Source organism: Myotis daubentonii, chromosome 1, assembly GCF_963259705.1.
Source record: "Myotis daubentonii chromosome 1, mMyoDau2.1, whole genome shotgun sequence".
NCBI lineage: Eukaryota > Metazoa > Chordata > Mammalia > Chiroptera > Vespertilionidae > Myotis > Myotis daubentonii.
In genome coordinates, this window is record NC_081840.1 from 94,788,384 (window position 1) to 94,812,215 (window position 23,832).

The 23,832-nt window shown below is 40.9% G+C and overlaps 1 protein-coding gene across 3 annotated transcripts in view; it reads right to left on the reverse strand.

The window, feature by feature from the left end:
* Positions 1-841: 841 nt before the first annotated feature.
* The window catches only part of CDC123 (cell division cycle 123), an 80,543-nt gene continuing 57,552 nt past the window's right edge, over positions 842-23,832 (reverse strand). For 2 of the 3 annotated variants that reach the window (XM_059711272.1, XM_059711268.1), the window contains 4 exons: positions 22,493-22,521; positions 6,378-6,506; positions 1,894-2,031; positions 842-1,088 (listed from right to left, as the gene is read on the reverse strand). In XM_059711272.1, coding sequence (XP_059567255.1) covers positions 1,062-1,088; positions 1,894-2,031; positions 6,378-6,506; positions 22,493-22,521 — 323 coding nt within the window. In that variant the 3' untranslated portion in view covers positions 842-1,061. The remainder of the gene's footprint in view (positions 1,089-1,893; positions 2,032-6,377; positions 6,507-22,492; positions 22,522-23,832) is intronic. The other variant, XM_059711278.1, reaches the window with a different exon arrangement.

Here is a 23,832-nt window from a genome sequence, read left to right on the forward strand (position 1 = left end):
GATACACTGAGTACAACGATCACAACTTGATCTTTGTATTTAAAACATGAATATCAAGGAATTGTAACTGAGAAACCACACAGAAAGCTACAGAATTTTAAGACAGTGCAAAAAAGAAGGATCTGTTGCAGCATTATACATAAGCTGACTTAACTGTACCAAGAACGTGGCTTTGCCTCACCTCTCTCCACATCTTCCTTAGACAGCTCTCATATGTGTCTCCTGTGCTAAGAAACATCCCTCCAACTAGTGAAATATCATTTGATACCATGTTAAATAGATACCCGGGCAATGGTAACAACTGTCTCTTCAAACTTCTGTAAAATAACTCAAAGAGCACATAGCAGTGTCTTGCATGTAGTCAGTGCCCAGGCAATAGGATGACACCACGATCATCCTCATCAATCAAGCCACTGAAGAATTACAATGGTGGCCTAAAAAGTGAATCTACCCCCCAACCATTCCAGTATTTTTTTAAAGTGCCAAATTCTAATTAAATCTGTGATAGTTTTACTGACATAGAATATATTGAAAATTTCAAGGTTATTTTAGTTTGAAATGTCTACATTCTTTTAGTTATACCCAAATTGAAGCTAAACTGACAGAAAGATTATATGAAAATCCTCTGAGTAGGAAAAGTATTTTCTATAGTAATATGAGGTTCTATTTTTTAAATGGAAAAGGAATGATTAGGAAAGAATCCACTTCTATAACAAATATAAAATTTCCCATCTACCTGATAGGTATAAAAATAGCATAAGAAACATAGATACATCTAAATAGACTGAGCCAAAAGAGAAAGGTATTTCACAGAAATTATGTTATCATCAGAACAGTATGGTTTCCTATATTTAAGTTCTATTTATTATGTTATTTTTACAAGTAGCAAAGTCCCTGTTTTTTTCCCCAGTTTAATATACATGAATATAAAAAGCGATTGATTTCGACGTTGCCCACCCCACCCACATCCAACTGGGTTACTAGGACGCTGTGAACCATGAACAGTTCCTGAAGGAGCGGTGGTTTCCTCCTTAACTTGGTCTTGAACTCCACCACTCTACTCAGTCATCCTCTTGCTGATTTCTTTTCTGACAAAGGAAAACAAGACTACATTAAAATAGCACATTCTAACTGGCATATTTGTTCACCTAGAGTCACTTATTCTGTCAGCAAGTTTCATTTTCTGGAGGCCTTGGCCTATTCTCATGGAAAAACATGCCTGAACTTACTTACTCAACTAGTTTATCACTTGGCTCCAGGGTATATTACCCTCAGGCCTTTGAATATTTGCTACACTCTCTTCTACAGATACAAACATTCCCACCCAGAAACACACACAAATACACATATTCACTTTCTTCCTGAGTCACCACAGCACAGCTCTGATCTTCTCTTAGCCCTGTAACCGCTAGTAGACATACTTTCTTTAAAATTAGAAGTACTGTGAAAACTATGCAAAAAGCATGCACAGCATAAAAACATTTTTGTCATTCTCATTATTAAGTAAGTTATTCCTTCAGTTCATATTACATGATCACTTTAAAATGACCAACCTCAGTAATTCTGCTTCTAAAGTAAAATAAAAGTTTAGGTAGAGCCTGTCCGGTGTAGCTCAGTGGTTGAGCGTTAACCTATGAACAGGAGGTCACATTTTGATTCCCGGGGTCAGGGCACATGCTCAGGTTATGGGCTCAATCCCCAGTAGGGGGCATGCAGTAGGCAGCCAATCAATGATTCTCTCCCATCACTGATGTTTCTATATTTCTCTCCCTCTCTCTTCCTCTCTGAAATCAATAAAAATATTTTTTTAAAAAGTCTAAGTAGAATAAGACTAAAATGAAATATTAAAAAGCCGATTTGAAAACAAAGATGCTAAGTACACATAGACCTTACCAGCTTAAGGAAATCGATGAGTTTGTGAGCATCTTCTCCAGTAGAGAGGTCTACAAAGTCCTTGGGCAGTCGATAACTTAGATAGGGACTTGGCTGGACTGTAGCTTCACTGTTTGTACAACGGAAAGCTGGAGAATCCTTTACCAAAAAAGGGGGGGGGGAGAAGTCTGTGAGAAATTTTAAGTCTCTTCTCCAAACTGAAAAAGGTTCTATCACAACAATTTCAACTTCATGTTCTTTTTTGTACTGGACAAGGGAGAAATAAGATTCTGAAGTAAAAGAAGGCACCAAGTCTGTAAAACATTTTTACATATTCAATATGACATAAACATGGGTATCTGCAAACAGTGTCCTGGAGAGCGAGGCTGATCCCTAAGTGCTACCCGTGTGCAGCCCAAGTGTGATACAAACAGGTGTGTATCTCTTTAGTTCCCAATGGGTAACAGGCCGCAGGCTACTTATCACTGGCCTCGAGCAATCTCATACCAACCAGAATGCTTTAGAAATATTATCACTTTCTTCAGGTGCAGTTAGGAAGCATTGCCTTAGAGCAGTGGTCGGCAAACTGCGGCTCGCGAGGCACATGTGGCTCTTTGGCCCCTTGAGTGGGGCTTTTCCACAAAATACCAACTTCTGCACATGGGCTACAAAGTTTCAATCGCACGTGCCCGCACGTGGTATTTTGTGGAAGAGCCACACTCAAGGGGCCAAAGAGCTGCATGTGGCTTGCGAGCCACAGTTTGCTGACCATGGCCTTAGAGAATAAAGTTAATAGTAAGGGCAAGCAAATGCTTTGAATTCCTAACACCTTTGTACTTCCTTTATGTCATCTAACTTATTTATGTATCTGTCTCATTACCTATGTAAAACTGCAAGCAACATGCAAATCCAAGTATCATACTGAACACATCTTTACGTTCTTTCATGTACAGTTGGCCCTTGACAACAGGGAGGGTGGCGGCACCGACCTCCTGAGCACTTGAAAATCTTCATGTAACTACAGTTGGCCTCAGCATGTGCAGATCCCAACCGCAGAGCTGACCCTTGAGCAATGTGGTTTGAACTGCATGGGTCAACTGGAAAAATACCCAAGTGTAAGTGGACGCACGCAGTGGAAACTCATGTTGTTCAAGAGTCAGCTGTACCTTCTTACGGCCTGCAGATAATATTTACATGTTGCCTTGTGCAGAAAAGGACTTCAGAGACAGAAGGCCTTGGGTTTGGACTCCATGGTGATAGATATCTAGCTGAGGGATGGATGTGTCCAGCACAGGGAGACAGGCCAGAAGCTTGAATGGAACAAGACCTAGAAAGCAGGCCACAGTTTTGACAGACAGACCAATCATCTGACAGATATTTATGAAACACCTACTTTTTACTGGACCTTTTTCTAGGTCTGGAAGATAAACTGATAAACAAGACAGGTAGACAGCCAATCAGCAAGCAGACAAATAAACTAACAAGGTTATTTCAGATAGTACAATGTGTTATAAAAACAAAACCATGGGCTGCTATCACAGAGAACCAGGTAGTCTGCTAGGGAAGACCTTGCTAAAGAGGGGATGTCTGAGAGCTGGAAAGTATGACAGAAACAGCCTGGGAGGTCTGGGAGCAGAGCACGGCTCTGAAGGCAGTGGAACAACCAATGCAGAGAGGCAGGGCTTGGAGCTTCAAGAAACAGAAGGACAGGAAGGTTTCTGTGGAGTAGAAAATAGGCAGGAGGTGAAGCTGGGCAAAGGCAGGAGCAGTTCCCGTTTCCCCAACTGCCAATATAATGTTTAAATTAAGCAAAAAAGAAAGAAGGAAGGAAAGGAAGGAAGAAAGGAGAGAGAGATAGAGTAAGACAAAAGAAAGATCCAATCATATTATTTGGATCATAGATTGAATCTTGTACAAACTGTTTCTATTCAATAACTGTATCCCTCATATTTATAAATAACCCTGTGCTGAATAATTTACATTCTTCTCCTAGACACTCAGATTTAACAGCCCACAACTGTAAGATGCCATCAGGAATAAAATTCCTTCTCTCACTAACTCAACACTCATTAGTTGTGCCTGGCATTGTGCTAAGCCAGGGGTGGGCAAACTTTTTGACTCAAGGGCCACAATGGGTTCTTAAACTGGACCGGAGGGCCGGAACAAAAGCATGGATGGAGTGTTTGTGTGAACTAATATAAATTCAAAGTAAACATAATTACATAAAAGGGTACGGTCTTTTTTTTCAATAGTTTTATTCATTTCAAACGGGCCGGATCCGGCCTGCGGGCCGTAGTTTGCCCACGGCTGTGCTAAGCGCTCAGCTACGTGGAGAACAAGAGACTCTACCCTTGTGCTCAGAAGCTTGGAGTCTAAAGCAGGACACAGACAAGTCAACAGGCAGGCATCACGTGTGGGCAAGTGCCTTGACAGGGAAAAAACATCTAGTTGAGTCAGATCTAGAGAAACAGGCCCAAAGAAGGCCCAGGACAGAGTAATGATGAAAAAAATTACTTTAGAGATGGACAAAAGGAAAGATGGTCACACTGAAGGCAAAGCAGCAGCCAGAAGAGCTGGAAGAAACCCAGAAGGGAGAACATGCCACAGAAGCTGAGGGAAGAGATGCTGTAAGAACAAGAGGGTAACACGTTCAAATGGTGCCAAGTGGTTGGGTGAGAGAAGGGCAGTGGGTCGTTCACTGGAATTAGCAACAAAGCAGGGGAGCCCTTGCCAAGAGCAGTCGATGTGGGTGGCAGGGACTGAGGCTCACTGGGCTGGGGAGTGACAGGTGAGACGGTGAGAAGCTGCAGGCAGCAAGGACAGATGACCATGAAAGGAAGTGGCTATGCCGGATGTACAATTACTGAGTAGTTACAAAAAAGCAAGTTACGTAACAGCATGAGGGAAACTAGTATGATCCCACTGTGTAAAAATGTATGGTGCATCCATAGAAAAAAATGTCTGGAGAATATATTAACTCAAGTGATAAGAATGGCTATTTGGAGGTGGTAGGATTTCCAGTCTTGCCTCTTTCTAATTCCCTCTCTCTTTTTTTAAATGACCATGCTAAACAACAAATCTTGTTTTAATTTTTTTATATTATTTTTTGTTAATCCTCACCTGAGGATATATTTTTTTAAATATATCTTATTGATTTTTCACAGAGAGAAAGAGAGAGGGATAGAGAGTTAGAAACATCGATGAGAGAGAAACATCGATCAGCTGCCTCTTGCACACCTCCTACTGGGGATGTGCCTGCAACCAAGGTACATGCCCTTGGCTGGAATCGAACCTGGGACCTTTCAGTCCGCAGGACGATGCTCTATCCACTGAGACAAACTGGTCAGGGCAAGGATAGAGAGAGAGAAACAATGATGTGAGAGAGACACATTATTTGCTTGCCTCCCACATGCATCCTAACCAGAGATTCGCACCTGGAACCCAGGTATGTGCCCTAGACCAGGAATCGAACCCAAGACCCTTCAGTGTGTGGGCCAATGCCTCAACTACTGAGAACACCGGCCAGGGCAAAAACTGTTTTAAGAAAGATATAAAATACCCAAATACTCAAAAGATAATACTAAATGAAAAACTTGAGATACATAAGTTCATATGTAGTATAATCTCATTTATTTAAACAAGTTTATTTGTACGTGGAAAAGACATGTTAGTATTAAAATATAAGCAGTGGGTCTCAAGGCAGTAGTTTTATGGGTGATTTTAGAATTTTCTTTAAAAATGAGCATGTAGTACTTTTATAGGAAGAACAAAGCTTTCCAAAGTTGTTGTTTCAAGAAAGTTTGGCTGTGAAGATGAGAAAAAAAGGAGAGAGTAGCTAGGTGAAGATATGGGCTTAAAGATTTTGTCTTTTTAAGATGAGATATCTGAACATGATTAACTACTGAGAGGTGGGAGTTGGTAGAGAGAAAGAGACAGGAAAAACAGGAAAGAAGATACATGACAGCACAAGGTATGTGAGAGATGGGAAGGAATGGTATGTTGGGCAGGTGGAGGTGAGACTGAGAAGGACAGCTGCCAAGGTTGGAGGCTTCCTGATAATGAAACTGAGCGATCCCACCAATGGATTATCTTTTCCTTTGAAGAAGGACATGAAATCTGCCGAGAAGAAAAGGAAGCCAGAGGTTCAGAGGAGCATGGAAATGTGTGAAATGGCCACTGTGGCTGATGGAAGAGGAGCTGATGAGGGAAACAAGACATTGTAATGAGGGCCACTTGAACTTGGGGTCAAGGACACAAGGCTCCAAGAAAAAAAATTATCAGAAAAAAATATATCAGATGACCATTATTTCTTTAAAGGAAGTTAAATGAATGAATCACGTGTGCACACCGTTTCTTGCTCACTTGCATGGGCAAGAATCTATTAGTAAGTTTGTTATATTCTGTACTTCCCAAGGGTATAAGCCACTGCCTATTCAAGTGCCTAGAGAACTAGCAAATGTTAAGATTAAAATATTTCCTTTACATTTTTACTTTTACTGTCTTACCTGCTCCAGAGCACCTCCTTCACTAAAATCACCTTTTAAGTTTCGTTCAGATATCAGTTCTTCCCAGGTAAACAGTAGTGAATCTGTTACCTCACCAAATGGATTAAAATCAATTAGCCACACCTTCCCCTGTAGGACAGAGAGAAAAATTAAGAGTCATAGACTAAAATCAAACATTTATACTCTATAACCTGTCCTCCAGGTCCCACCAGAGGAAGTCCCCCAGGTTTCATTGAAAATAGGCCATAGCCTTTTCTAAAGGGAAGGTCGCCTGTAAATACAGAGAAGAGACCTAGAAAAGAAAAGCCTACAAAGACATATATTTCAAGTCCTGCTTAGATCACATAAGAATTTTAGGTCAAAACTCCAAGCAGGAAAAAGGAAAATTTCACAAGAAGTTAAAGCAAGCATGACCGAATGCTTTCAGGGGGTATCTCTGATTATCTTTCAAGATTACCTTTGCCCTGCAGAGGAAGGAAAGAGCCAGAAGTTCCAGAGAGCACCATTTCTTACCCCTGAGAGGCCGCTGCTGCCAAGGATGCATTTTTTTAAGCATATAGAAAGAAGTACAGAAATGCTCAGTTTTCTCTAATTTTAATGCAATATTGGTTTGTCTATGTTAGAGCACATGAAGGGGAGATCTAAAAAATATATCAACCTTTAATAGAAATGTCTAGAAAATAAAATAAAAAACCCAAGATGGTGGCATAGGTAAACACCGGAAATTGCTGCCTTGCACAACCACTTCAAAAATACAACTAAAAGAAAAAACGGACACCACCCAGAACCACAGGAAGGCTGGCTGAGTGGAAATTCCACAACTAGAAGGAAAGAGAAAAGCACACTGAGACTCAGAGGAGGTGCGGAAGTAAAGTGCAGAGGTACAGAGGCGCACGTGGAAAGGGGTGGCAACTGAGGACGCAGATGTCTTTTTCAATCGGGAGGGAGTCTCAAGCTCCTGACTGATCTGAGCTCCAGTTCCAGGAGAGTCTCTGGGGACTCAGACTCATACGGGGAGAAACTAGACTGTCCGGCAGCAGGCGGAACTCGAGGGCGGCTTTCTCTCAGAGGTGCTTGCAGCAATTACCACGGGACACTGAGACGAGGGGCCTATTAGGGTAGGACTGAGGAGCTGCTATAGCTGTTTGCTCCGCCCTGTTGATTCCCTGAGACCCCGCCCCACCCAAGCTGTGCGCAGAGGCTTTTGCATATGAAAGGCCTGGCCCTTTGCAATCTGAAAATTACCTAACAAACTGCAGCTGGGTCAGAGAGACCCAGAACATCCAAAAGAAGGCCCAAGGCCCCACAGCAGCTTGCATTGCTTCATAGCTGGGCCTCATCTTGGCACCTCCAAAACCCAAACAAGGAAGAGGAACCTGCAGATCTCTCCATAGCTCCTGCTGGGTAGCCTCAGGCAGAGGCTAAATTGGCACCTCCTTAGAGATACAAGAGCCAGTGTACCCAGCAGTCAGAGTGGGACCATCCAGATTATAACTCCTCAGATCCATAAGAGACACACTCAGGGGGCAGACTCAGTGAGCACCAAAGCCCCACTGAAGCAAGTCTTGCCCCTGAAGGGTGTCTTCAGCACAGAAGTTCTCTACCATAGACACAGCTGATTCTCACAGCCAATTGGCCTAGAGGTCAATTCCTCCCAGTGATACCAACAACAATCAAGGCTTAACTACAAGACTGTACATAAAGCCCACAAAGGGGTGCACCAAGAGTGTCCACCTCAGGTAATTGGGGAGGCTGAGCCACTGGGCCCTATAGGACACCAAGCACAGAAAGCCACTCTATCAACACAGGGAAGCATAAAAAATGTGGAGACAAAAAAACAGGTCACAAATGACAGAAATGGAGGAAAGCAAACTACTGGATATAGAGTTCAAAACCACGGTTATAAGGTTTTTCAAGAATTTTCTAGAAACCGCCGATAAATTAAGTGAGACCCTCAAGAAATCTAGTAAGACCCTCGAGGTTATGAACAAGGACCAACTAGAAATTAAGCATACACTGACTGAAATAAAGAACATTATACAGAGTTCCAACAGCAGACTAGAGGATTGCAAGAATCAAGTCAAAGATTTGAAACACAAAGAAGCAAAAAATCACCCAATCGGAAAACAAAAAGAAAAAAGAATCCAAAAATATGAAGATAGTGTAAGGAGCCTCTGGGACAACTTCAAGCATACCAACATCCAAATTATGGGGTTGCCAGAAGAAGAGAGAGAGCAAGATATTGAAAACCTATTTGAAGAAATAATGACAGAAAACTTCCCCTACCTGGTGAAAGAAATAGAATTACAAGTCCAGGAAGCGCAGAGCACCCCAAACAAAAGGAATCCAAAAAGAACCACACCAAGACACATCATAATTAAAATGCCAAGAGCAAAAGACAAAGAGAGAATCTTAAAAACAGCAAGAGAAAAACAGTCAGTTACCTACAAGGGAGTACCCATACGACTGTCAGCTGATTTCTCAACAGAAACTATGCAGGCCAGAAGGGAGTGGCAAGAAATATTCAAAGTGATGAATACCAAGAACCTACAACCTAGATTACTTTACCCAGCAAAGTTATCATTCAGAATTGAAGGTCAGATAAAGAGCTTCACAGATAAGGAAAAGCTAAAGGAGTTCATCGCCACCAAACCAGTATTAGATGAAATGCTGAAAGGTATCCTTTAAGAAGAGGAAGAAGAAGAAAAAGGTAAAGATACAAATTATGAACAACAAATACACATCTATCAACAGGTGAATCTAAAAATCAGGTGAATAAATAATCTAATGAACAGAATAAACTGGTGAATATAATAGAATCAGGGGCATAGAAAGGGAGTGGACTGACTATTCTCGGAGGGAGGGGAAGGGGTGTGGGGGGTGCAGGAAGAGACTGGACAAAAATTGTACAACTATGGATGAGGACAGTGTGGGGGAGGGTAAGGGCAGAGGGTGGGGCGGGAACCCGGTAGAGGGGAGCTATTGGGGGGGGGGGGGGAGAGGAACAACTGTAATAATCTGAACAATAAAGATTTAATTTAAAAAAAAAAAGAAATGTCTAACTTCTCCTACTCTGAGAGTAGAGGTGGGCTATATGACAGCTCCCGGCTCAGAGAAAGGATCCTCTTTAGCTGGTCAGACTGAGTTCAGTGAGAGTCAGGGGCACCACAGGATAAAGGGCAGGGCGCTGACATTACAGCACTGGGGACCTGAAGTCCTGCCAAGATACTGAAGCCAACAGATACCCACAGAGATACAGGTGACATTTAGTAAATACCCGTTTCCTTCAAAATGTTATCTTTGATCCTCTTGATATTTCTCAAAACATTCATATCATTGCATCATTTTTTTGTTGGTAATTAGGTTTTCCTGTAAATGTGCAGTTATCATGGCTTGGTCAGACATGAGTGTGTAAAATTACAAATGCCTAAAGAACTAGGTTGCCGAGCCACCATTACCAATATCTAGCACTCTTTCTCATCTCAGTTAAAGAAAAAAGTTAAGAAATATCTAATTAGGACTTGCTCCCAACAGCAGAAACATCTGGTAAGTGGCAAAGAACCATTACAAGAAGTTGCACCACACACCATTGGGTTTCTTATCCTATCTAATAAAAGAGAAAAATGGTAATTGGCGTACGACGATACCCTTTTCATTGGCTAATCAGGGCTATATGCAAATTAACTGCCAACTAAGATTGGCAGTTAACTGCCAACAAGATGGTGGTTAATTTGCATATGTAGGCACAATGCAGGGAGGCGAAAGGGAAAGCAGGAAGAAGCCCCCTGCCACTGACAGTGATCGGAAACCCAGGGGGGAGCTAAGAGCTGGGGGGCAGGGCAAAGGCGGCCCTGAGGCCGCCTTTGCCCTGCCCCCCAGCCATGATCGGAGAATCAGGTGCCTTTTCCGCCCTGGCCAGTGATAGCAGGAAGTAGGGGTGGAGCCAGCGATGGGAGCTGGGCACGGTCGAAGCTGGCAGTCCCAGGAGCTAGGGGTCCCTTGCCTGGGCCTAAAGCGGAGCCCACGATCGCGGGGCCGCTGCAGCTGCGGGTCCCCGCTGCCCGGGCCGGACGCCTAGGCCAGAGGCGTTAGGCCTGGGCAGGGGCGGAGTCTGCAACCGCGAGGAGCTGGGGGTCCCCTGCCCAGGCCTGACACCTCTGCCGGAGGCCTCAGGCCTGGTCAAGGGGCCGATCCGGTGATTGGTGATCGGAGGGTGATGAGGGTCAACTCCTCTGGCCGAGGCATCAGGCCTGGGTGGGGGGTGGAGCTGGGGATTGGGGGGATATGAGGGTCCCCTTGCCCAGGCCTGAAGCCTGGGTCAGAGGCGTCAGGCTTGGGCGGGGGGTGGAGCAAGCGATCAGAGGGAGATGGGGGTCCCCTGCCCAGGCATGATTCCTGAGCCAGAGGCCTCAGGCCTGGGCGGGGGCCAGAGCCAGTGATCAGGGGGAGATGGGGGTCCCCTGTCCAAGCCTGACACCTCTGGCGGAGGCGTCAGGCCTGGGCAAGGGGCCGATCAGGCGATCGGAGGGTGATGGGGGTCTACGCCTCTGGCCGAGGCATCAGGCCTGGGCTGGGGGCAAAACCAGTGATGGGGGGAAATGAGGGTCCCCTGCCCAGGCCTGACGTCTCTGTCAGCAAGGGGCCGATCCTGCGATTGGAGGGTGATGGGGGTCAACGCCTGAGGGCTCCCAGTATGTGAGAGGGGGCAGGCTGGGCTGAGGGACACTCCCCCCCCACACACACCCAGTCCACGAATTTCGTGCACCGGGCCCCTAGTTTTATATAATCCCAGGAGAAAACCTACAACTCTTTCAGGCCACTTGAGTTGCTTCCACACGGCAGTTCGGCACCCACTTGCACTGTCTTTGACTATGTGAAATAACGTCAGCCATTAACTTCTTGGTATAATGTCAGCTTTGCTTTTGGAGCAATTACAAAGATGTCTTTGGCATGCTATGTGTTATTTTAACAAAATGGGTATTTTCTAACCTTCAAACCCTTACTACTTGAATTTTATAACCAGTAAAACCATCTCATTTATAAAAAGAAAACACTATTGGGCCTGTTAGTATAGGAATATTATGTTCTATAAACTAAAAATATGGCATACTGTAAAAACACACACACACACACACACACACACACACACACACACACACACACAAACAACGAACAAAACAAATTTAAAACACAAACAGATCGCTACTTTTAGAACTAGTAATGGGCAGTTTGTTCTATAGTTCAGAAGACATTCTCTAATTCAAAGAAAAATAAAACCAGCTGTAATCAGGTATAAAACTATCAAAATGAGGATCTTATAGCTAGACCATGGTTTTCATGTGATAGCTCAGGCAGGAGACATCCTGAGAAATTCTATTTTTAGGCAATCCTTGAGATAAGATCAGCCCTTCCTGAAATCTACCAGCTGACCAGCCCCACAGCCCAAATAAATCCCTGTGCACTAGAAAGACACTGTGCCAAGCACTGGTGCATAAAGACTAATAACACAGAATCTATTCCTTCAAAGAGCTCAGTCCATACCAGGGGATAAACACACACACACACACACACACACAGACACACCAAAAAGAGAAATAAAAACCATCCTGCAATCACACAGTACCCAAGGGGGAATAACCCAACAGAGATAAGAACAAAATTGATATATTTTGGGTATTATGAGACTAGTAGAATGTAAGGAGAACCTACCTAATCTGCATGGTGATGCTGGAAAAGCTCCCCTTAGTAATTTGGAATTTGAAGATGATGGTGATGATGATTTGGGAGGAGGATGGATGGTGGGAGGAAAGCAGACCATTTCAGGGGGAAACAACAACAATAACAAAAACTAACGTGTGAAGGCCACGAAAAGACAGCCCACTCTGGACACAGGTTATTTCCTAGAGTGTAAAACACACAGGGGTCCCAGAAAATTATGGAACTTCAAAAGTCTCTAGTTCTAAATCGGATGAAATTCTGGTTAAAATAATCCTTTTAAATGTAAAATGAGATTACAAGAAAGAAAGGGGATCCCAGGCGCCAGAAATGAGGAGGAACCTAAAAAACAGAAGTAAGCATACAAACATTTGCAGTGGGAACCCTTGGGCGAGCTTCCTACCCGGAAGCGCAGGGCAGGGTTTAACATGCACACAGCAACAGGGAATCAGAGCCAAGAAGCGACCTCCGGAGGACTGCCGCAGTCAGTAAGGGAGTTTAAGATAAAACTCCTAATGATTGGAAAAGGAAACAAAGAAGCCTGCCTGTCTCTGACTGGGGTCTGGGGAACATGGAAGAAGCAAATGCAATACTTGAAACTTAGACTCCTTGAGGTTCTCACAGATTAAAAACTAAACAAACAAACAACAACAAAAAAACAAGCTCACTGAAGATGAACCCACGGTAAAATAAATAGACTGGTTTACAAAACCCAAAATAAATAATCAGTATGAATGAGAATATGCAAATAGAGCAACCAAAGGTTAAAGCCCCAAGAACTGAGGAAAATCATCATCAACCTAAAGGACAATATAAAATAAAGATATTTAGTATTAGGACAACTGGGTAAAAATCTAGAAAAGGACAAAGTTAGATGCATATCACATACCAGAGCAAATGCAAAATAGATCAAAGATTTATATGTAGAAGCAATAAGTTATAAAAGCTAGAAAATAAATGCAGAGGTATTTTTTTAAATTATGACTCAAATTCAGAAGTCATATAATAAATAACATTTTATCTTCATGATAAAAGACTAATAAAATGGGATAATCCCATTCCTATATTTTAAAGCAGAGGTCCTCAAACTTTTTAAACAGGGGACCAGTTCACTGTCCCTCAGACATTCCACACATGCGCACTGTGGGCCCGGGACGAGTCGGCTGCTAAGCAGGACAGGCAGCGGCGGCAAAAACACCCGGCAGGCCAGAAAAATGTTTTCGGCGGGCCGCATGTGGCCCGCAGGCCATAGTTTGAGAACACCTGTTTTAAAGGATAATAAATAAGACAATAAAAAAATGGTAGCCCTAACCGGTTTGGCTCAGTGGATAGATCGTCGGCCTATGGACTGAAAGGTCCTGGGTTCGATTCCAGTGAAGGGCATGTACCTTGGTTACAGGCACATCCCCAGTAGGGGAGTGTGCAGGAAGCAGCTGATCGATGTTTCTTTCCCATTGATGTTTCTAACTCTCTATCCCTCTCCCTTCCTCTCTGTAAAAAAATCAATAAAATATATTTTTTTAAAAAATGGCACACACATAGACTTGACCCTTACAAAAGATTAAATGCATCCTAATGCATAATAAGAGAAAAAACAAAAGAAATTGAAACTATACTGAAACACCACTTTTTGTCTATCAAAAAAAAAACAACAATGAAAAACCCTAGAAAGTTTGAGCACATAACTCTGTGGGCAAGCTTTAAGGTAATATCCAGGAACATTTCCAGTGGAATTACTTGGTATAGCTTCTACCAGTAGTACAAAGGGTAATTAAAATTAAAATACATTTAACCTTTTGAGCTTGCAATCCCATTTCTGGGAATTTATCCTGTAGATATACTTGCAGATGTATAAAACAAAATATATATCGGATGTTCATCACAGCACAATTTGCAAAAGTCTAGAAACAACTTAAGTGTTCATCTATAGTGAAGTAGCTAAACAAACTAGACGGTGTATCCACAGCACAAAACACTGTGCCACAGTATTAAATTGGAAAGCTCTCAAAGATACATTGTTTTTAAAAAATGTTTAAAAAGCAAAATGCAAACTGTATATCATATGCTAACTCTATATAAGAAAAATGAAAAAAATAAGTACATTACCTTTTTTTGGCATCAAGAAATACTGGAAGGATATAAAAGAAACGAATAAAAGTGAACTTGCAGGAGAGCAGAGGGTCAAGGGTATATTTTCACACGGATTTGTTTTTTAAGCAGTGTGAATGTATTATAAATTAAAAACTTAAAAATAACTCAGTAGGTTTACAGAGCAGTGTTTACCAAGGGCTAGGGTTCAGGGAGGTTTGTGAGGAAATTTTGGGAGTGAGGCAGTTCTACATCATCATTGTAGTAGTGATTACACAACCAGATGTGTTTTTTAAACTCATAGAACTATACACAAAAAGGGTAAATTCAACTCTATGTGAACTATATCCAAAAAAAAAAAAATCTAAGGAAAAAAGATCAGCAGTTTTTTTTTTTTTTTTTTTTTTTTTTTTTTTTAAATATATTTTATTGATTTTTTACAGAGAGGAAGGGAGAGAGGTAGAGAGTTAGAAACATCAATGAGAGAGAAACATCAATCAGCTGCCTCCTGCACATCTCCTACTGGGGATATGCCCGCAACCCAGGTACATGCCCTTGACCGGAATCGAACCTGGGACCTTTCAGTCCGCAGGACGACGCTCTATCCACTGAGCCAAACCGGTTTCGGCAAGATCAGCAGTTTTGAATGATTTAAAATATAATAGAAATCAAAACCCTCAAACACAAGATACTGTCCTATATAATAGAAGGTTAATATGCAAATCAACCAACTGGCTGCCATGATGTGCACTTACAACCAGGGGGCAGACGCTCAATGCAGGAGCTGCCCCCTGGTGTTCAGTGCGCTCCCACAGGGGGAGCACCTCTCAGCCAGAAGCCAGACTCATGGCTGGTGAGCGCAAGGTGGGGAGGGGGTCTAAGCCGTCAGTCGGACATCCCCTGAGGGCTCCCGGACTGCAAGAGGGTGCAGGCTGGACTGAGGCATCCCTCTCCTCCAGTGCAAGAATTTTGTGCACTGGGCCTCTAGTGAATAAATAAGCAGATTTTAAAAGTAACCAAATAGAACCTATAGAAATGAAAAATATAGCTGATACAATTTAAAACCTAGTGAATAGGTTAAATATATCAGATCAGACAAAGCCAAAAGTAAATTAGTAAACTGGTATATCTGAGAAAATACAAAACACAGTACAGAGAGACAAAGAGGTAGAAAATGAGAAGTCAAGGGACATGAAGATAAAGTAAGAAGCTCTGGCCCTAACCAGTTTGGCTCAGTGGATAGAGTGTCGGCCTGTAGATTGAAAGGTTCCAGGTTCAATTCCGGTCAAGGGCATGTACCTTGGCTGCAGGTACATCCCCAGTAGGAGGTGTGCAGGAAGCAGCTGATTGATGTTTCTAACTCTCTATCCCTCTCCCTTCCTCTCTGTAAAAAAATCAATAAAATAAAATAAAAAAGTGAGAAGCTCTAACACAACTAACTGTAAATAAAGTTCCAAAGGCAAAAAGATAGAAAAGGAAGAGACAATACTTGAAAAGACAGCTGAACGTTCTCCACAATTAACAAAGGAAGTGAATTCTTAGACCTAGAAAGCATGACCCCAAAAAAGAAAAGAAGCCAAAGAATAATGGAACAGTGTCTTCAAAGTGCTGAGTCCACCAAACTGGTCAACTGAAAAATTCTATGCCCAGCTAAGCCTGTCATCATGCATGAAGGTAAACAAAGTCTTTTCCAGCCAAGCCAAAGGCTGAGGGAATTTATTACAAAAGAACATACTACTAGGAAGAGCTGGATCCAGAAAGCAGAGAGAGGCAAGAAGCAGTGGTACAAAGAAACGGAACAGCAACAATCATGACTAAGTTAGGGGGATAAACACAAAGTGGAACTAAATATCAGACATCATGCCCAGGTGGCGTGGCTCAGGGGTTGAGTGTCAACCTATGAACCAGGAGGTCACGGTTCAATGCCTGGTCAGGGCACATGCCCGAGTTGTGGGCTCAGTCCCCAGTGTGGGGCATGTAGGAGGCAGCCGATCAATGATTCTCTCTCATCATTCATCTTTCCCTTCCTCTCTGAAATCAATAAAAATATATTTGAAAAATAAATTAAAAAATAAAAATCAGACATCACAAGACAAAAGCGGATGCTGGGAATTAGTGTACAAAAGTCCTTGTATCACAAGAACAACAGGATATAAAATTAACTTCGGAGCTTATTAAATATCCATATTAAGATTTAGTGGTTAATTTCTACCAAAATTAACAGAAATAAAAAACTAAACTTCAAAATTATTGGCTGGGGGTGGGGGTGCAGGGGGAGAAGGGAGGGTGAGGAGGAAGAATAAAGAAAAACCAGTAATATACATTAAAAGAAAAAAGGCATAGGAAAGCAAAGTAAACCGAAATTCAAGATCAGATGGTGGAAAACATTCAAATATTCAATATAATAAATGCAAAAAATACTTACCAGTTAAAACCAGAAATTATCAATGATTAAAAACACAAAACCGGCAATATACTACTTATAGGACATGTGCACACACCTAAAACTTAACAGCTATTTTAAAAAAAAGGACTGAGAAAGATAAATTCCAAGACCAAAAGAAAACTGTAATAACACAATCAATATCAGAGCGAAACATACTTTAATGCCAAAAGCACAAAAGCATTCTTAGGGATAGAATCACTGCCTGACGTTGAGAATTCACTGGGGAATCAAAGCCACTGTGAACTAGCATTTGTGGAAGAGTATGACATCAAAGTCTGTAACACAAAAGCTAACAGAATTAGAAAGAGGAGATGTTAACATAACCCTGTTCAGTAACTGATAGATTAAATAGAGAAAAAAATGAAGAAAGATTTTTTTAAAGTTTTAAAAAAGATTTCTGTATGTAAAAGGTTAAACGTCTACAAAGGTAGAAAAAATAGTATAAAGAACCCAATGTATCTAACACTCAGTTTCCAGTCATCTTGTTGATCCCCATGGCTGATCTTTCATCTATATCCCAAAATCTGTATTATTTTGAAGGTATTGTCAGGCATCATTTCATTCATGAGATATAAAAGATTTTAACAACATTATTAAGCTTAATCAAACAAACAGCTGCAGAAACCTGACACATTAGAAATTGTGCTTTCTTTTTCAATCATTCATAGAATAGCTATAAAAAAGTGACCAAGTTGCAAAGCCAATTTCAACAATATTAAAGACTCAAGACCAGACATAGTACCAGAACAGTAATATAAGGGGACTGGAATAATTTTTCAAGTATCTAAGGGCAATTACTCTGAATTCTAGTGGTGCATTAGAGTCACTTAAGGAGCATCTTACAATACATGTTCCCAGGCCTCATCCCAGACCATCGCTTTACATACACAACATTAGAATCTATCAGCACTGACTCAACTCGCCAGCCGCAGTAAGAAAGCAGACACCTTAAAATATTGCCAAGCCCACACACTTTAGCTGTATTTCATATGAGACCACATAAAAGAAGAGTTAGTTTTCTATAAGAAAAGTCACAAAATTACATATTTAAGGAAGTCCCTAACAAATGCTGATACTGACTTAATACAAATTAGTTTTACATCAGTTTAAATCTCTTCTCAGAAACTTTCAGGGTGTTTATACTGGTATGTTTCTCACTTTAAAAACATACAATAATTTTCATTGTGTAAGATCACAGCAGTAATTATTTATGCACGTCTCCAACTTCAATTAAGACACTTGCAGAACTGGATATTTGCCAGGGAAATATTGAGAGACTGGTAAATTCCAAATTTTCAAACGCCATTAACATAGTTGCATTACCATATAATTGCTTCAATTTTAATATCTATTAAATGGGAACAAATAATACGTACCTCACTGGGGTATATGGATTGAGATACTGAATTAAATGAGAATAAAGCTCTTCTGAGCTGCACATGTGGGGCAAAGGGTTAAGTTTACTCCCTCATTGACTTGATCCAGCTTGTTACCATGCCAATGCCCTGGGTTTCAAGTCTTGAGATTAAGCTCCTCGAGGTCAGCAGATCATCTTGTTGGGAGCCTCTTATTAGAAGCATAGCATCTAACGTATCACAGGCTCTCAAATAATGCTAAAAATAATTATCTAAATATCAAATGACAAATTCCTGGCCACACTGAAGTATGCAAACAGGTCAAATGTGCCCTGGACTGCCTTTTGTCTGCTCATCCTAGTACAGGCTGGGAGCCTCTACGGGTCTGCTTAGACCTTTAAAACCACTCTAGAAAGACTTCACTAGTCAAGGGCTGGAAAAATTGTGCATGGGGGGTGGGGGGGGGGAGGATATCTGATTATTTCTAAATGTTACCTTGAAAAGAGGCTTTGTTGAGAAAAAAATAAAAGTGTGCAAACTGAACTATGTTAAGCACACCCAGACTCCTGACAACAGTGGAAAGTAGGATATAAGGTGGCCATTTAGTTATCTGTGAAGTTATTAATGCCTAAAATGCAAATTAAAACCTCAAAAAGATATCACCTCACACCTGTCAGAATGGCTATCATCAATAAATCAACAAACAAATGTTGGTGAGGATGTGGAGAAAAGAAAATCCTAGTGCACGTTTGGTGGGATTATAAATTGGTGCAGGCAGTGTGGAACACAATATGGTGGTTCCTTGAAAAATGAAAAATAGAAATTACCTTATGACCCAGCAATTCCACTTCTGGGTATTTATCTGAAGGAACCCAAAACCTGAATTTGAAAAGACATATGCACCCCTATGTTTACTGCAGCATTATTTATAACTAAGATATGGAAACAACCTAAGAGTCCATCAATAAACAAATGGATAAAGAAGATGTGGTATATATATACAAACAATGGAATATTACTTGGCCATAAAAAACAATGAAATCTTACCATTTGCAACAACATGGATGGACCCAAAGAGTATTATGTTAAGTGAAACAAGTCAGACAAAAAGACAAATACCATATGATTTCATTTATATATAAAATCTAAATAACAAAATAAAGGAACAAACAAAACAAAAACTAACTCATAGATACAGAGAACAAATTGAATGCTGCCAGATGATGGTGTTGGGGGTATGGATGAAAAGGGCAAAGGATTAAGATATGCAAATTGCTAATTATAAAAACAGTCACAAGGATGTAAAGTATACCATAAGGAATACAGTCTATAATATTGTAATAACCAAGTCAGATGGGTACTATGTCTAATCGCTTTATTGTACACCTAAAACTAACAAAATGTTGTATGTCAACTGTAATAAAAATTTTTTTTAATTAAAAACAGTAATGAAGACATGACTGGGTAGCTCAGTTGGTTAGAGCATTGTCATCTATGCCAAGGTTGGGGGTTCAACAAACCGATGTTTCTCTCTCCCCCCTTCTTTTCTCTCACTAAAATCAATAAATAAAATAGTAATAATAATAATAATTAATAATGATACCGATCCAGAGACTTTCAGTCAAGATGGTGGCATAGGTAAATGTGTTACTCGCATCCTTCCACAACCATATAAAAATTACAACTAAACTACAGAAAAACCATCACTCAGAACCACCTGAAATCTAGCTGGATATAAGTCCTAAAACTAGAAATTTAAAGAAACCATGTTGTCTGCTAGGAGATGCGGACATACGGAACGGCATGGTCCCACACACACATGCACTACATAAAAATCAGGAGGGATATCTTGGCTGCAGAGGTCCACCCTGGGAAGCAAGGGGTCCCAGCCCCACACCAGGCCCCGAAGTCAAGGGTTCCAGTCCTGGGAAGAGAAGTCCCCATAAATTCTGGCGGTAAAAACCAATGGGAATTGAGGCTGAGTGAGAGGGAGGGCTACTGAAATCCCAGGAAGTTCCTTTAAGGGATCTGCACACAGACTTACTCTGACTCGCTCTGAGTTCCAGTGTTGGGACAGCAGCCCAAAAGGCACCAGGGACATACGGGGAAAAACTGAAGTGTTTGGCATGAGGGCCAGAGCTGGGGGTGCAGTGCAACTTTCTCCCAGACAAAAGTGCTGGCAGAGGCTATTGTTTCTTTGATAAGACCTCCACCCCAGAGATGGCAAGCAGAAGCCATATATGAGTCTCCATCAATGTGGCTATCACTGTTTGTCCCACCCTAGTAGTTACCTGAAATCCCATCCCACCAAACTTGCAAGCCTACTCAACCTGTTCCCATTGGCTTTTCCATATGAATCACTAGTCTTGGCTCATGTTTCAGACTTTCCTAAAATCTCTCAAACAAGTGAAATCTGGCCTCAACGTGCACCACACCTCTTGCTAAGTGGCCCCAGGTCTGGCACTAGTGGCAGCTGGCCTTGGTTCACAGATGAGCCTCTCCTGGGCATCTCCAAGCCCAGCACAGATAGCAGGCAGCTGCAGATCACTTTGTAGCTCAAGCCAGGTGGCCCTGGGCAGAACAAAGGTGTGGCTGACCTTCGCCCACACCTCCTGGGAGGCCCCAGCACACCCGGTGAATAGCTTGAGACCCACATCGAAACACTACCCAACCATCTCCACAGTGACACATTCAGGGGGCAGACTCAGTGGGCACCACAGCCCTAATGAAATAAGACCGGCTGTGTGAACTGCCACTGCACAGCTGATTCTCCATGGTTGTTTGTGGTTGCAGCCAGTCCTTGCAATGGATCAGCCATGGGGTAAATCCCTCCCACTGATATGCAACAGCAATCAAGGCTCAACTACAACAGAAGGGTGTACACAGCCACATTGGGGAGGGAGGGAGGGACACAACTGGAATGCCCAGCTTGGGTGATCACGGAGGCTGTGCCACTGGACCCTACAGGATACCTTCTACATTAGACCACTCTACCAAGCCCAGGAGATATAGCAATTCTGCCTAATACATAGAAACAAACACAGGGAGGCTGCCAAAATGAGGAGACGAAGAAACATGTCCCAAATGAAAGAAAAGGACAAAACTCCAGAGAAAGAGACTAAACAAAATGGGGACAAGAAATCTACTAGATGCAGAGTTCAAAACACTAGTTCTAAGGATGCTCAAGGAACTTAGTGAGGACCTCAACAACATAAAAAAGAACCAGTCAGAAATGAAGAATACACCAACTGAAATAAAGAATCATTTATAGGGAATCAACAGGAGAGTAGATAAAGCCAAGAATCAAAACAGTGATTTGGAATATAAGGGAGCAAAAAACACCCAATCAAAACAGCAAAAAGAAAAAAGTACCAAAAAAATGAAGATAGTGTAAGGAGCCTCTGGACAACTTCAAGTGTACCAACATTCACATCATGGGGTGCTGGAAGGAGAAGACAGGAAGAAATAGAAAACCTATTTGGAAAAAACCCATGTGAAGGAAATAGGCATACAAGTCCAGGAAGAACAAAGAGTCCCAAACAAGATGAACCCAAAGACACCCACACCAAGATGCATCATCATTAAGATGCCAAAGGTTAAAGACAAACAGAGAATCTTAAAAGCAGCAAGAGAAAAGCAGCTGGTTACTTACAAAGGAGCCCCCATAAGACTGTCAGCTGATTTCTCAAAAGAAACTTTGCAGGCTAAAAGGGATTGGCAAAAAATATTCAAAATGATGAAAAGCATGAATCTACAACCAACATTACTCTACCTAGCAAAGCTATCATTTAGAATTGAAGGACATATAAAGAGCTTCTCAGACAAGAAAAAGCTGAAGGAGTTCATCACTGCTAAACCAGTATTACATAAAATGTTAAAGAGTCTTCTTTAAGAAAAAGATAAAAAATATGAACAATACATTGGCAATAAATACATATCTATCAACAAATGAATCTATAAAAATGAAATAAATGAAGAAGCAGAACAGAAACAGACTCATAGATACAGAGAACATTTTGATTTTTGCCAGATGGGAAGATAACTGAAGGGATGGGTGAAAAAGGAGAAAAGATTAAAAAGTGCAAATTGGTAGTTACAGAATAGTCATTGGGATGTAAAATACAGCATAATATTCTAATAACTATGTGTGGTGTCAGATGGGTACTAGATTCATCAGGATGATCACTTAGTAAGTTATGTAATGAATGTCTAGTTATTGGGGTATACACCTGAAACAAAAATAATATCGTATGTCAACTGTAATTAAAAATAAAAATAATTTAAATTCTTGAAAATTCCCTAAATTTGTTGTACATAATTAATTGTTGATAGTATGTCTTCTAATGTGAAGTATATTTTAAGGGGGAGATTCTTGACCACTGTGATTTTCAAACACCTTAGTTTGAGAAAGTATTTTTTGAGCAGTAGACCCTTTACATTCATAATGGCTATGTAGTCCACTTATAAGATCATTCCTTGTTTTAAAGTAATCATATATAGTGTTTACTTACCCTACTGTCTCTATATATATCGAATACAACTGTAAAAAAAACAAAACTCAAAGTTAGTAACAAGCTACTTGTTTTATGATCTAAGCCAGCGGTCGCCAACCTTTCAAACCTCATGGATCACCAGTGGTAAGTGGACCACCGGTTGGCAACTGCTGATCTAGGCCTCCTTTTGAAAATTAAAATGCATTTTATTATTAGTCCAACAGTAGAATATAATTAACCTGGAGAACCTCATATTTCTAAATCTCAAAACTTCAAACATAAAATGCAATTTTTTAAAATTTCTTTATTGATTAAGTTATTACATATGAAATGCAATGTTTTCTTTACAATAGGTCCTCAGGTTACGTTGGAGATCCATTCCTCTGCTGCGACTTAATATAATTTTCGCCGTAAGTTGGAACCCACCTATGTAAGCACTTACGTCACTCACATGGAGCACATACACAGCAGTAATGAAGTGAAACAGTAAAAAAAAAAAAAAAATTAAAAGAAAGATAACAATTCCTGACCTTTACTTGTGGTAGATAAATAATAAAAAACATAAAGCACATATGTACATATGTCAAAATGACGGAACTTTTTTTTTAATAAATAAATGGGAGATGGCGACGTAACCACGAAACAATATACGTCAAGTCCGACGTAACCCGAGAACTGTCTGGATATAATTTTGTTTTTCCTTTCTCTACCCTCATCTATAATCCATTATATTTTTTTAAAAAGTTCTTTTAAATATATTTTTATTGATTTCAGAGAGGAAGGGAGAGGGAGAAAGAGATAGAAACATGAATGATGACAGAGAATCATTGATAGGCTGCCTCCTGCATGCCCCCTACTGGGGATTGAGCCCTCAACCTGGGCATGCGACCTTGATTGGACTCGAACCTAGGACCCTTTAGTCCAATGCTCTATCCACTGAGCTAAATTGGCTAGGGTTTTTGATCCATTATATTTAAAAATTCAAACCAAACACCAACATCATCCCAACCAGTTCACCCTAATAAATAGGTTCTATGTACCAATAAAAGCAGCACCAATCAATGGGATGGGGAATGAAATGAGTAAACTTTGTAGTATGGAAGCATAAAATCTAGCTATGCTTAATTTTCTTTTTAAATCAAATCTGCCATAGAACCAGGCTTGGCAAGTAGAAAAAAGATAAATCATAGTAGGTATAATTTTAAGATGCATAAAAACTTTCTCTCATATCAATATACTTTCAATTCTTAAAGCCAACTCACAAAAGTTTACTATATAGCTGATGCCATCTGATCATTTAAAAAAATAATAATCTAAGAAGGTAGATGAGTCATCTAGCTAATTTAGTCCTAATAACA